The 14,676-nt window shown below is 35.6% G+C and overlaps 1 protein-coding gene across 1 annotated transcript; it reads left to right on the forward strand.

The window, feature by feature from the left end:
- Positions 1-283: 283 nt before the first annotated feature.
- Positions 284-9,733, forward strand: LOC145604020 (F-box/kelch-repeat protein At3g06240-like). The gene is made up of 2 exons (XM_081659976.1): positions 284-452; positions 8,883-9,733. Exons 1-2 carry the CDS (start codon positions 284-286, stop codon positions 9,731-9,733), a joined length of 1,020 nt encoding a protein of 339 aa, XP_081516102.1.
- Positions 9,734-14,676: the final 4,943 nt, after the last annotated feature.

The raw sequence follows: 14,676 nt of genomic DNA on the forward strand, positions 1-14,676 counted from the left end.
CTATAACCATCATGGTTGTAACGGTCATGGTCATGGCCAAAGACATGGGGATCATAATCAAGGTTATGATAACTATGGTCAACAAAGGAGCCAAAATCAAACTAGGGGTAATTGGAATAATCAAACTAGGGGATATTTTCAAGCAAATTTTCAAAAAGGTTCCCCAATTGATTTAGTTCCAAATGCTCAAAGTTCAAGTGATAATTCCTATGATCAATCATTTTCTTCTAGGGAATTTTTGAAAAGTGTCATTGAGAAACAAGCCAAAACATTGGAAATTTATATGGCTTTGAATGAGGAGAAGTTTAATTACATGTTGGCTAATAACAAGGATTTAAGTGAAAAACTTTCTCAATTGACTAGTGTGTTTAAGGATTATGCAAACTCTTCTTCTTTGACCCCACCTAGCCTAGATTCTAGGAACCCTATGGATGCCATTGTTACTAGAAGTGGTAGGGTCCTTGAGGGAGGTGTGCCTAAGAAGAGTGTTTCTAGAGAGAGCACTAGTATGAACCCCATTGAAGTTGAAGGAGATGAATGTCCTTTGAGTGAAAATGTTGATGAGGGACGAGTAGAGAAGGTGATAGAGAAAGAGAAAGAGAAAGAGGTTTGCAAACCAAAGCTTCCCTATCCCCAAAGATATAATAGATATAAGTTGGATGAGCAATTTGGGAAATTTGTAGAGATGCTTAAGCAACTTCATCTAACTCTTCCTTTCACCGATGTTGTTGAACAAATGCCAAACTATGCTAAGTTCCTTAAGGAGATTTTGAGTGGAAAAAGGACTTGTGATATGATGAAGACAATTAGCCTTACCGAACATTGTAGTGCAATTATCATGAACAAGATGCCTCCTAAGTTGAAAGATCCCGGAAATTTTTCCATCCCTTGTGCCATTAACAAGACTCAAATTGATAATGTCTTATGTGACTTAGGAGCTAGTGTTAGCCTCATGCCATATTCGGTTTATCAAAGATTAGGTCTAGGAGAACTTCTACCTTCCAAGATTACTTTGCAATTAGCCGATAGGTCGATTAAGATTCCTAAGGGGAAGGTAGAAGATGTGCCTTTAAGGGTTGGGAAATTTGTTATTCCGGTTAATTTTGTAGTATTGGGGGAATTTGATGAGTGACATTTATGGCACTCATTTGATCTCTTTTTGGATGAATTTCATTTCATTTTATTGCTCTTTTCTTTAGTTTTCCTTAGTTTTATTCTAGTTTTCTTCATTTTATGCTTTTTGTAGTTAGTTTCCTTATTTTATGCATTTTCTAGTTTACTTGCTATTTTTCCCTTTTACTTGCTTTTTATCCTTTGTTTGTAGGTTGTGATTGATTGTCCAAGGATTCCCGAGCTTCCTCTCCATGGTCTTTCATTGTTTTTCATGTCTAATGCTTGTGCAAAGAGTTTCAAGTCGAGGGTGGATCCAAGGACCATGCTTCAAGGCCTTGTATATGCTTTTCCCATGGCTTATACTCTTCAAGAATTCCAAGGAAGTTGCTGTCTACCTTGTCCTCCATCACCATCACCTAGGATGTGTGCACCACATGAGCTAGGACGAAGAAGAAGAAAGGGGGTTGCCAGATTTGTGCGGGCGCACTCGGGGAGTGTGCGGCCGCACATTAGTCGAGTGCGGCCGCACACCTGGTGCGTGCGGGCGCACCTTTCTGGGTGTGTTCCCGTGCACGCCACTCTCTCTCCTCTGAGCGCCCGCACCGGCGTGGGTCTATTTTTGGACGTCAATCCTAACTTCCCCTTTGTATTTATAGTTATTTCTTCCATTTTTAGGGAGAGAATTAGATCTTCATTAGTTAGAATTAGATTAGATTAGATCTTAAAGAGAGAAAAACACTAGTTCTTAGCTTTTTAGATAGAGAAAATATGGGTTTGATGATTGATGATTGAAGATTGCTACACTTAATTTGATTTCTATCAAGTTTGTAAGGATTCTTTACTCTTTAATGCAATTTAATGTTTGATTTCATTAGTATTGTTGTTTGATTTGGTTGATTAATAGTTTGATTGATTTGGATTGAATTTGTTGATTTCAATTGATGAATTTGGGTATGATGATTAGTTTAGCTTTGATTTTGATGTTTTTTATGGATTGTGAGTAGTTTTATTGCTAGGGTAGTGGTGAAGCATGTATTGATGATGAATTGAGATTAATTTGGGGGAAATTGATTAAGTTGATAACGTGATTAAATTGGTTGATTGATTTTGTGCATGTGTGTGCTTGATTAGGCTTGATCACCCTTGTTATTCACACTAGATTGCATTGTGAGTTCACATTGATACGGACCATTGATTTGTGGCTTACATTAACTCGATTGAGATATCTTGTGATGTTTCCTAGTTAGTGTTTGATGTAGTTGGCGCTAATTAGACCTTTAGGAGAATAGCATGATGTGCTCTTTTGGTTGCAATTTCGGTTTTCCCTCACATTGCTTAACTTGATTAGTTGATTTCCCAAGTTGATTGAACTTCATTGTTGATGCATGTGGATCCATTCCCCTAGTGCCTTTGCATTTGATTAGTACAAGCTTTTTGCATTGCCTAGCTTAGCTCTAGTTTCTACCATAAACCCCTACTTGATTTCGGAGTAGCTTGACACTAGGCAATATACATTCAACCTCCATTCGTTTGGGTTCGACCTTGACTTACCACTACACTTCATAGGGGTTTGTTGAGTTACAAATTTTGTTTGATTGGGTGGGGTGGTAGCCCAATGACCTACCGTTCTTCATCCCATCAGGAGCTTTGAAAGCTCTGGGTACCGTCCGAATGGCTATCAAGCTAAGCTTTGTTTTTCCAAAAAAATTGGGATACTGTGGCAGAGTCTGTCTATGATACTATCATCCCAATTCTTGAAGGAAAGGGGAATCTGAATCATTTGAATGACACTTTCATTGTTCTTATTCCTAAAATTGATCACCCGGAGTTGGCTTCTCGATTTCGGCCACGCACTAGGCTTGTGCAATGTGGCGTATAAGGTGGTGACAAAAGTCCTAGTGAACTGTTTGAAGCCGATCCTTTCGCATTTGATCTCCAACACACAAGCTAGCTTCGTGCCGGGTCGACAGATAACTTATAACATTATCATTGTACAAGAAGTGATCCACACAATGAGAAGGAATCAAGGCATAAAAGGGTAAATAGCGATCAAGATAGATTTTGGGAAAGCATATGATAGGCTTAGGTGGTCTTTCATATGTGATACGATGGTCCAAATGAACTTGCCTATTTTATAATTGAATTGATCATAGAGTGCATAGCCTCGACCTCTCTTCAAGTTTTTTGGAACGGAGAGCCGTCTCAAAGCTTTAAATCGAGGGGGGAATTCGCCAAGGGGATCTCTTTCTTCCTACTTGTTTGTCATGTGCATGGAGAGATTCTATCAGAATATTGAGGAAGCCATAATTAAAAAAAGATGGAAGCAAATCTGTGCAAAGTCGAGATGGACCTATGCTTTCAAATCTTTTCTTTACGGATGATATAATGATGTTTGGGAAGGCGAGTGTAGAACAAGCAAAAGTTGTGCATGATTGCGTACACCGATTTTGTAGTGCTTCGGGGCAAAAAGTATGCTTGGCAAAATCCAGGGTTTATTTCTCCAACAACATGGATGCAAGTGCACATAATTTGATTAGTTTGGCTCTCAAGACAGAGAGAACTAATGATTAGGGAATGTATTTGGGAATACCGACTTTAATTAGCTTTTCACAAAAGAAACATACAGTCATTGTAACACCCCAATAATTCTCTCTTTAAACCTGTGAGGACCCTGAACAATATTCAAGAGAATTACTGGCGTGCTACCGCCACGTGTTCAAACGTTAAGGCTTTATTAGAAAATAGCAGCGGAAAAACTAACTCAGTTATAAATAAGTTTCAAAACCAACGAATGAAACCAAATTAAGTCATACAACTTGGAACCATTAAGGCCCTTATTCAAAACCCAATAAAAGTAGTAAGTGATTAAATTCAGTGTTCAAATAAATTCAAACCCAAAAGAAATAGTGTCGAATAAAATCGAATTAAAATAAATTCAAACTTGCAAAAGAAATAAATGCAAACAATCAACTCTCTACTCAAGATCCCACAACCCTGATGAATGATGCATGTGTAAGAACCTGTGATAATTCTACTCCCCAATATTACAAGTGTAAAAATTGGATCGTCATAGGGTCATTGAAAGGCGAAGGCCATGACCAAAGAAAGACACACAAAGCACGCAATCAGCAAAGCTGAGTACATACAAGCTGCAAAATAAATTAAGAAATCCATAACCTGCTACTAATAAAAAATCATCATGCATCATTAAATTATAGACTCAATGATGGGCGTTAGAACGGTCGCTCATTCCACACTCAATCAAACACATTTATTAACAAACACCTTACAAACCAAGCATAATGACAAGTAAGAGTTCGGTCCACAAGGAACGGGATATGGTTGCTAAAGATCTTAACACTTAAGCTAATTCGAAGTCAATGGTGAATTGGGTTTCGTCAAGTAGACAAACAAACTATGGTTCTAAATCAATGGATTAAAGACACTAGGGAATGGGATCCACTCAACCAAGGCAATTAGGCAAACGGGGAGTAAAATAGACAAGATATAGCAAGGACTATATGTAAAATCAACCTCATACAATGAGAAAACAACTCACACTACTAAACTTAGATTCCTCATTAGTCTAGCAATAGATGATACATAATCAAATTGCAATAAGTAATGACACACTCAATTTACACTTCCATGTCAAATTAGGCATATCATGCTATCAAGCTCCTAAGTCAAGGGTAGCTAATCCTATCATGAAGAACTAACAAGCAATCTCATATAATCAATTTAATTGCAATACAAACATCAATGTTTCTCCCTTATTTGCATAACTAACCCAAAAGGTTGAGTTTCACCCAACCCCTAGCAAGAAGACTACTCACAACTCATATTTATCAACATGCAATCAACAATTAGGGTTCTAACTACTTCAATAATTGGGGAAAAGTGGTTAACGATTGAAATAACTATCATCCAATAACAAATTACAAAGAACTAAGAAGATTTAAATAACATGCAAAAGCAGATGAAATCAGAAATTAAGTAGAAAAAGGTTGGAGAAATTACTAATTGAAGCTTGAATTTGAATAACAATGGAGGAACTTATCTTCTACAATGATTGAGATTGAGAATTCCAAACTAATAATTGAAATCTAACTAATGATTTGAGAGTATTTATGTTCCTACAATTACAAACTAAGAGGAAGTACTGAAAACTTGGCTGCCGCACAATTGAGCAAAAGGGGGTATTTATATGACCCTCAAATAAAAAAAGACGGAGAAAACAAGAGTCAGGTACGGCTACAGGGGCGCACGGACGTGCCAGGGGTGGCACGGACATGCAGCCTTAGTGGCACGGACGTGCCACCCTAAGCACGGCCGTGCAAAATCGGGCAGTAGCTTCAACTTAGGCCAAGTGAGATGCACGGCCGTGCAGCTTCTGGCACGGACGTGCTGGCTGACTTGCACGGACGTGCTTAAGCCTTGCACGTCCGTGCCAAATCAGGCAGTGGCTTGACTTGGCTGGGACACTCCTGCACGGTCGTGCAGGACATGGCACGGCCTTGCAGGGTCTTCTAAGCCCTTTTCTTCACATTCTCTTCAGTTTTGCTCCTTTGTCACGGCTTCTAACCTCGGTTTATTATCCATATGCTTCAAATCATCGGTTTTTGGACCTAAAAACTCAACAAAAACACTAAAAACCCGTGAAGCAAGGGATACACAAAAATTGAATGAAAATAGGATAGAAGTGAACCTAAATGCTAATATATCAAGTAAACAAGGTTCAAAAATCACCCTAAAATTGTATCAAATAACAAGTTATCACTCAACACACGACTCAACTATTTATATTACTAAGACTCCATTAATTAATAATTGGTAAATCATTATTTTTATTCATTGGATTACGCAATAGACAAGGTTGTCCAACCCATGCTCCATTTGGAACATAAATAAAAGAAAAACCCCATGCCTCCTTTCGGAAACATCAATAAACATCCAACGACCACGGGCGCGACTCCGTGACCGTAGTTAGTATGAGATCTCACCTAACTCCTAGTTTTAAAAAATATTTGAAATAAGAGACTCGTAGATCAGACGGCCTCGAGAAAAGTACACGGCTAATACCCCATGTACCCCAACCCCTGATTGTCATTACTCCAGAAGTGCACCAATCCAGAGTTTTATTGCTCATCCATCTTGCACTTTACGTGATTTACAGGTTTAGACTTGGTGATGACTCATATGCATAACAATACAATCAATCCAATATCAATTCAATCAAGTAAAACAACTTTTCAATTTCAATTCTTGATTTATTAGTGGCAAGCAACATTTATTAATTATTCCTTTACTACCTCGGTGTATAAACACCTTGAGTGCATAAAGCACCCCAAAACCTCAACCTCGTCTTAGAAGACTTAAATTCTTCCTTTACTCATCCTGCTTGCATAATCATGAATGAGTAATAAATTAATCATTACACCAATCATATACCTTTGCCTCTAAGCGCACCTTGCATAATTAGAGCACAAATAATACTTGCAATATAAAATAGTGCACGTCATACGAAATTCACAATGTATAGACAAACAATTTAACTCAGTCATCCCTATACATGATACTAAGTTCTCGATCCGTCGTCCTTAAACATGCACCTAAAAGAAAGGTTTCGTAACTTGTACGTACCTTGAGTAAACGAATTAGTATGCCACTTTACTAACTAGAAATCACCTTCAATAAACTCCTCTCTGATAAGTGTCATTTATGTCGCTATTTTTAGGAGTTTTCTACTTAGTTTTTCATAGTTTTTCTATCTTTTTACTTGGTTTTAATAACGTTTTACTACATTTGTCATGTTTGTGTGTGAAATGTCGTTATTGCTCAATTTTGGCTTTTCTTGCATATTTTGGTGGCTTATGACATTAGATTAAACTTTATTGGTTTACTCTTATGTTTAGGAACACTTGGATAAGTTCATTGCTCAAGATTGAAGAAATATAAAACATAAAAGAGCAAGTAATGAAGAAATGTGCACTTGATTTGCAAAGATCATACTTAAAACGCCTATATCTTTTGATCTACAAAACATTTTTAGGCGATTCTAATTGGAGATGAAAGCTTATCTCGAGAGCTTTCCAACGACAGGTCATATGCTCAATTCCGATGTAAAACGTGGGAGATATGCTCATTTGAAGCTGAGCAGTTTGCCCAGTCCGAGAGGAGCGGGCGCTCCGGTTCTTGGAGCGGGCGCTCCAAAATCTGCACGCCCGCTCCTCACAGGAAATCCAAAATTAAAAAAACAGATTGTTTCCTCCATATTTGGGGCGGGCGCTCCGACCTTCTGCACGCCCGCTCCGGCACTTGGAGCGGGCGCTCCATCTCCTGCACGCCCGCTAGTCTACGCGCTGCTCGACTTTTTGTGGAGCTTCCTAGGCAATTTAGTAAGGACTATAAATAGATTTTTTGCTCATTTTAGAGGGAGAATTTATTTTTTCAGTAGTTTTTAGGTTAGTTTTAGGTTTTTAGAGAGAGAAACTCTCAAATTTTGGAGAGAGAAAGTGAGAGAAACAATGGTTTTCATGGATTTTGGATAATTAAAGGAGGAATTTGATGATTTGAAGATCTCCATTTTATATCAATGAGCATTTCTTACTCTCTCCTCTCTTTATGCTTTATTAATTGCTTTGTTAATCATGTTTGAGTAGATTTCCTTCTACTAAGTGTTGGGTGAAGCTTTGTTATGGTTAATTGAGTTATTTGAGATAAATTTGATGATGATTGTGTGATTAAATTGATTGAATTGATGATGGCATGTTGTTTGTTTTAGATTGGATTGATCTCCCAAGATAGCAAACTTAATTGCATGTTAGTTCTAGTTTGACAAGGGATTGTGAATTAGAATTTATATATTTGATTGCATTTTGGGTAAATTTCTTCTATGCACCTAGTCAATGAGGGATCTAGGCTAGGAATTTGAGAGATTGCTCTTGAGTGTAATTAATTCTCATTTTAATTCTTTCTTTGAATGATTGATTGTCAAATCGATTCCCATTAACTTGTTAATTGTTCAAAGTGGATCTTTAATTTGCCCCTAGTAGACTTTATAATATCTTGATCTTTATATGTGTGTTAGTGTAGTTGTAGTGTCCACTATCCATAAACCGACTTCGGCGTAGCTTAAGCATTAGATCGAGAACAATCCAACATTACCGTTCCTTGTGGTTCGACTCCGAACTTACCACTAGACTTGTTTAGGGGTTAGTTTAGGATTATAATAAATTTGTTTGGCCGTGAGGAGGTTAGTTAACGACATAATTTCCCCGCGCCCACTCTCCCAAGCCAAATAGTAACATCTCAATCAATACCCAATCAATCAAATTTACAGCAATACTAACTTACTTTAAAACCTTCAAAATCCAAATCGAACAACACTTTAAAACCTTCCCTTTAGTTAAAATTAAAGGCTTATATATAGTTCTTTAAATTTTTCTTCATAAAAACCTTAAAATACACTCTTATACATGAAATTACAGCAAGTTCAAAGTCTAATAAAAATCTGAAAATTATATAAAAACCCCTAAAAATCTCCCTTTTTAATGGGTGATTAAACCTTCTTTATAAAACATCAAAAGTAGTACTTAGAAACTATTTCCAACACTTAAAACTTCAATAAAAACATATATTTATGTTTAATTAACTTTAAACATAATTAATTTTATTAATCAAACTCAAGGATAATATTTTAAGTGTAAAAAAACTTCGTTAAAATCAAAAACTGCCCGAAAATCATAATGAATGTTGTAATGTTGAAGACTTAGTTGAATTAGATTGCGGAGTTTTCGAAGTATTTCCTATCTTAGTTGGTTCTTGTAATGGCCTTGTTTGTTTGGTTGATAAAGAAGAGTATGCTGGTAAATTTATTATATGGAACCCTGCCACTAAAGAATATCGCGATATTGATAACCCGAAAGATATACCCAATGTGTTAGCTTCTGGTTTTGGTTGTGTTTCGTCGTATGATGATTATAAAATTGCAGCTTCATTTGGGACACGTAGTGGGAAGTTTCGAGGTTTTTATGTGTTTTCGTTAAGGAGTGGAAATTGGACTAGAATTGTTGGTAAATATAATAGGCGTAACCTTCCTATTGCAGTGACATTGGAAAAGGAAGCATTGCTTATTGATGACACTTTATATTGGCCTCCTAGAAGTGCTGAGCGTTTTGACCAATACTATAAGGCTGAACATATTATTGGGTTTGATTTAGTTAGTAAGAAATTTGAAGAAATCCCATTGCCAGATGATTCAGGTAGGTACTGTGATGTGGAGTTGTATCGGTTTAAAGGGAATTTGACATTTCGTGGTCAAAAGCCTTGTAACTATAATAATCGCCGTGATGTTTGGGACTTTTGGATGCTGAAGGAAGTTGATGAAACTAATACTTGGGAGAAATTATTCACTGTTGATCTTTCAAAAGTCTCATTTTATAATTTCTCTAAGACAGATAAATGTTTGGTGCGACACTTTGAGCATTTCAAGCTAATTGACCCATCTAAGAAAGCTCTAGAACTAGTCCATTCTGACGGGGCAGAAACAGATGATTACATTGAGAGTCTCGTTTCACCTTGTGCAACAACTGAGTCTGATGAGGAGGATGAAAACTAAGCTATGAGGTTAGTTTGATTATATATTTCATTCTAATTCTTTGTGCTTAGTTTTATACGCTTGTTGGTTTTTGCTAGTTAACCATGAGGTTTTATCGTATCATATGTTCTTATGCTTTGGGTTTCTTTCCTGTCTTTTTTGCTAAATTTTTATTAACGAAACAAATAGAGTATAATGTTGAAACTCAACCAACATATTCAACAAAGATGCCACCTGCCTTATTTTGCATATACACAAACTTCATGAGGTTCCTACACATTGGTGTTTAAGTCGTTATTCATGCAGAGAAGGATCATTTTCTTCTCACATTTTTTAAAGAGTGTCCTTTTATGTTCAACTAAACACTATCTTTAGTGACTAGCCAAATTCTGAAAGTCACACTAGCCTGAGGGTCTGGAGATGTAATAGCGTTAGAGATGAAAGGAGATGTTCATATCTATCCTAGAAGGGTACAACAGATCTGTGGAGTACTTAATTGATGCATGCTCGTTTTGTTTATCTTGCAGCACATAGTCTCGAATGGTGTAGGATTTTAATGAATTATGACACTTTTTCCTTGGGGAGAAGGCTTCTTTAAGTGCCATCATAACTACACGATTATTGCTGTTTGAGCGTCTTTAACATTGGTTTTGTTCATTGGATTGAAAATGTATACAATCTATTGTAATCCGTAGCATTTTGCTCAAAGCTTTTCTGTTAGTCTTTTTCGTTGTATGTTCATTAACATGGATACATCCGTACACTCCTGCAATTCCATTGCTACAGGCTTTTCATAAACAAGACTTGTGGTTTATTTCAGGTGCATTTGTGCTTTAAAGCTACTGGGTGCCTATCTCTCGTTTTTTTTTTGTTTCTAGACGGAAATTTTACAATACTGTTTTTGTTATTTTCTTCTCCCCTTGGCAACTTGAATCATTGTTAGGATTTTAGAAATGATAAATTTTGAGAACATATTATCAACAACAATTAATTATTTCTCTTTTTGTCGGGATGTAACATTACAGACCGCTATTGATCCGATCATGGATAGGATTCATCAAAAGATTCTCCTGAAAAAAAGGTAGATATTTCGTACTTTTTAAATAGTTCCAAAATTTCTATGCCACATACATTAATGAATAATTTATTATTCTAAAATGGCAGGGTTCCTGTGTCTCAGATACAAATAAAGAAATCTGATCATGAAGATAAAGATCTCTATGATGATGACTGTAATGATGGCACTGAGAGTGAACTTGAGGATGATGATTACAGTGGGAGTGATTTTGAGGATGATGGTAGTGGGAGTGATCCCGAGGATGATGGTAGTGGGAGTGATCCCGAGGATGATGGTAGTGGGAGTGATCTTGAGGATGATGGCAAGGTCAATCAGTATTGGGTTAGTTCTGATGATGCTGATAAAGACAGTGATTATTTTAAGTATGCGTTATCTGATGAAGAAGACGAAGATGAGGATGATGGATTCTGGTAAATAGAAATTTAGAGTTAATTTATAGTCTCATGTTGGTAGCTCATAGAGTGAAGTATGTTTTTTTTTTTTTTTCATTTGCTTTCCTTGTCTTTAGTCTGATTATCCTAGGAGTCTTAGGCATCTCGAATAGAAAAGATCTTATAAATGATGGCCTAGTCTTTCATCAGTTAATATATTTGAATATGTACTTTGACCAATTAGTTTGATATCATCGAGCTTCAATAGGGTATTTGAGAGGATTATTATTTCTAAAGCACAATAATATCAACCTGCTAGGATAAATATTTTTGAATGGTAACCTTTCTTATTTAACAAGGTTGCTCTGTTGAAGCAAAGTAAATCTCATGTGGCATTCCATTCCCTCCATTTTTCTTCTTGTGAGCCTCATATGAGGGATTGCTAATATCGCACTAAGTAGTTTCCCTCTCAGTTGCTGGATGGCCTGGCTACCTTTTATTTTCCTGTGAAATCAACATTTTAGTTTGAACCCCAACTTACATGCAAGAACATATAATTTATAGTATTAAAGACTTAAAGTCCACTTTCACTAGCCTTTGCATCCTAGGAACTCTAGGAAGCCTGTAGTATAAATGTTTTAAGTTCCAATGTCACCACATTTGGGAACTCTAGTAAGAATGTCCTTCAAGTTTTCTGATGAATAACATTGCTCAACCTCAGCTTTCATCTCTTTTAATCAATTACCCTAGGAGTCTTGTGCATCTTGTGTAATAGTCGAAGGATCTAAAAATGATGGTTTAGTCTTCCATCAGCTCATGTATCTGAAAATGTACATGAGAAGTGATTCTATTAATATGATTTCTTTCAATGTGTACAATGTATCACATAATGACATTGTTGCCTTTCCTGCTACTATCAGACAACCACATGCAAGGATCTTAATTTTAGATGACATTGTTGCCTTTCCTGCTATTATTACAGTGAAGCAAAGTAAATCTTAGATTACCTTTCCTATGTCAATGAGTGCTAACAGTTATCCAACAGCAAAGTAACTCTTAGGTTACATACCCTATGTCAATGAGTGCTACCTCGTTGGATTTTTGGGATGGCCTGACAAATTAGGGTCAACAATTTGTTTTAAAACTTCTTTAGACCTATGTTGTAGAGTTTGATCTATGATTCAACAGGATTTTGCTATTTTCATCTTTTTACAACATGATGATTTCTTGAAGGAGGTGGAATTGTTCCCCTTCTCTTGTCGATTTCGTCCTTAATTTTTTTTTGTTACGCTTAAGGTGAGATTGGCTCATGCCTGTGAGTAGTTGGAGTTTTGGTGGCAGTTAAAATAAATAAATTTAACCTCCCTTAGTGAATTCGGCTGCCAATGAAAGGGATTAGCATGTGAGTGGTGTGCATTCGATTAGTATTTACCAAAACCTTGGGGATATTAGTCATTGGTTTACTTCCTCCTTTGTTAATTGCAACATTTGAGAATTTTTACTATTCAATATTCATACACTCTTTTTTAACTGTTGTTTGTGAAATTGTGAATAACAACCTTTGTTTTTTTAAGTGCCCCTATTGGAACTATTTGCATTGTTCACCTGACCTACTTTGACTAATGTTTGTGGTTTATACATAAGAAAAAATAGTCTTGTAAGTACTTGTTAGAGTTATAATGAATAGTGTATTAGTATTCAATTGTTATAATCTATACTAATTGATCATTAAAGATATAATTGGAAAGTTTTGCATCGGCATATTTGTAAAGTCATGGGGCACTTTAAAAAAACGAAGGGAGTATATGTTAGGAAGAACATATACTCATTATCTCATTAATTAAAAAATGATTCCAATAGATTGGTCCCCCATGACTTTACAATGAGTATATGACATAATTGGTCTTGATTTAACTTTCAAAATATTAAATTTTTTTAAATTAAATTTTACTAAAGTTTAGTAAAGATATTAATGACATTAAATGTGCATTGTCAAGCATGAAAACCCAAACATTGCAATTAAAAAGAATAGAGGAAGTATGTTGCTACCAATGTCTGCATCGTAGTATTGTTTAGTTGCTTGTTTATAAAGCATCTTTGTTTGATGTGCATCTACAAATCACTTTGTCTTACTGTTAGTAAAGTTGGTTGTACTTTATGTTAAGATGGGTGATACTGTCCCTCAAAAAAAAAAAAAAAAAAGGGTAATATCGTAATAGATTGAAATGTAAAATTTTACATTCTCTAAATAGTTGTTTCTGTGTTTAGGCCATGTTCTCTTCACCTTAAAAAATAATAATAATAATAATAATAATAATAATAATAATATATAGTGAAAAAAATTTAAATTCAATAAATATAAGTTAAGTGTAGCAAAAATAAGTTAATTCAATAAAGTAAGCTTTAATAAAAAAAAATAAAAAACCAGTCACCTTAAAGAACGAGTACATTAGTGAATCAATAAAACTAAATTTTAACTAATGAAAATAATTGAAGTTCGGCATAGATAATGTAATTTTAGTAAAAAATATTTCAATAAAAATAATTCAATTCAGTTTAAATAACGTGAAGAGAACAAGGTCTTATACTTATTCATAAGTCCGTAGTCTCTAATCTAAGTTGTTTACAGAGTCGTGGGTGTTTTGGTTTAGTCTTCCATCATGTCCTATATCTGAACATGTATTGATAGAATTCTCAAAAGGTAACCTCTTATATTTAGTATGGTTGAATATTTGAAACTAGGTTACTCTCATGTGACATACCTTCAGTTTCTCAATAGCAGCATACTAGACATTGTTAGCATTACATGTAGTAATTTAATCCTTTTGATTTCTAGGATTGCCCTGCCTGCTTGTTATCTGTTATTACCCAATGGAACCCGCTTTTTGTTTTAATCCCTTTTGAAAACTTCCCTGTTAAAATCCCCTGTCATTAGTTCATACTCGTAATCTCACCTCTACTCTAAATTTAGGTAACTATCGTGAGCATGCAGTAGTTTTTGTGTTAGGTTGTCTGAAAATGATGGTTCAGTCTTCCATCAGCTTATGTTTTGATCTGAACATGTCCATAAGGCATGATTATTGTGTGAGCCATTGAATAAGATTTCCACCAGCTTTGATTGGACACCAGAGAATTTTAGATGATTTGTGTATAATTTATAGCATGATGCTTTCTTTGGAGTATTATTGTCTTTCCTGCTACTATCAGAAAATTACGTGAATGTATCATAAGCAACTCTTAGGTTACTTTCCCTATACTAAAGAGTGTACTACTATGATAGTATCCACACCTTGTAGCTCTCCCTCTTGATTTCTAGGATGACCTGCCTGTTCAGGTCCAAAACTTTGTTTTATAATGCTCTTTGTGTTAAGACTGATATAGTAAATTCCAGTTATGATTCAATGGGAGTTTGTTTCTTATGGTATTTGTCTATTTTACACTCCTTCAGTCCCTTTTTGGTCAAACAGGACTATAATCAACAACAACAACAATAATGGTTTAGGGTCGGCTAACAT

The sequence above is a fragment of the Chenopodium album genome, chromosome 22 (assembly GCF_948465745.1).
Source record: "Chenopodium album chromosome 22, dcCheAlbu1.1, whole genome shotgun sequence".
Taxonomy (NCBI): Eukaryota; Viridiplantae; Streptophyta; class Magnoliopsida; order Caryophyllales; family Amaranthaceae; genus Chenopodium; species Chenopodium album.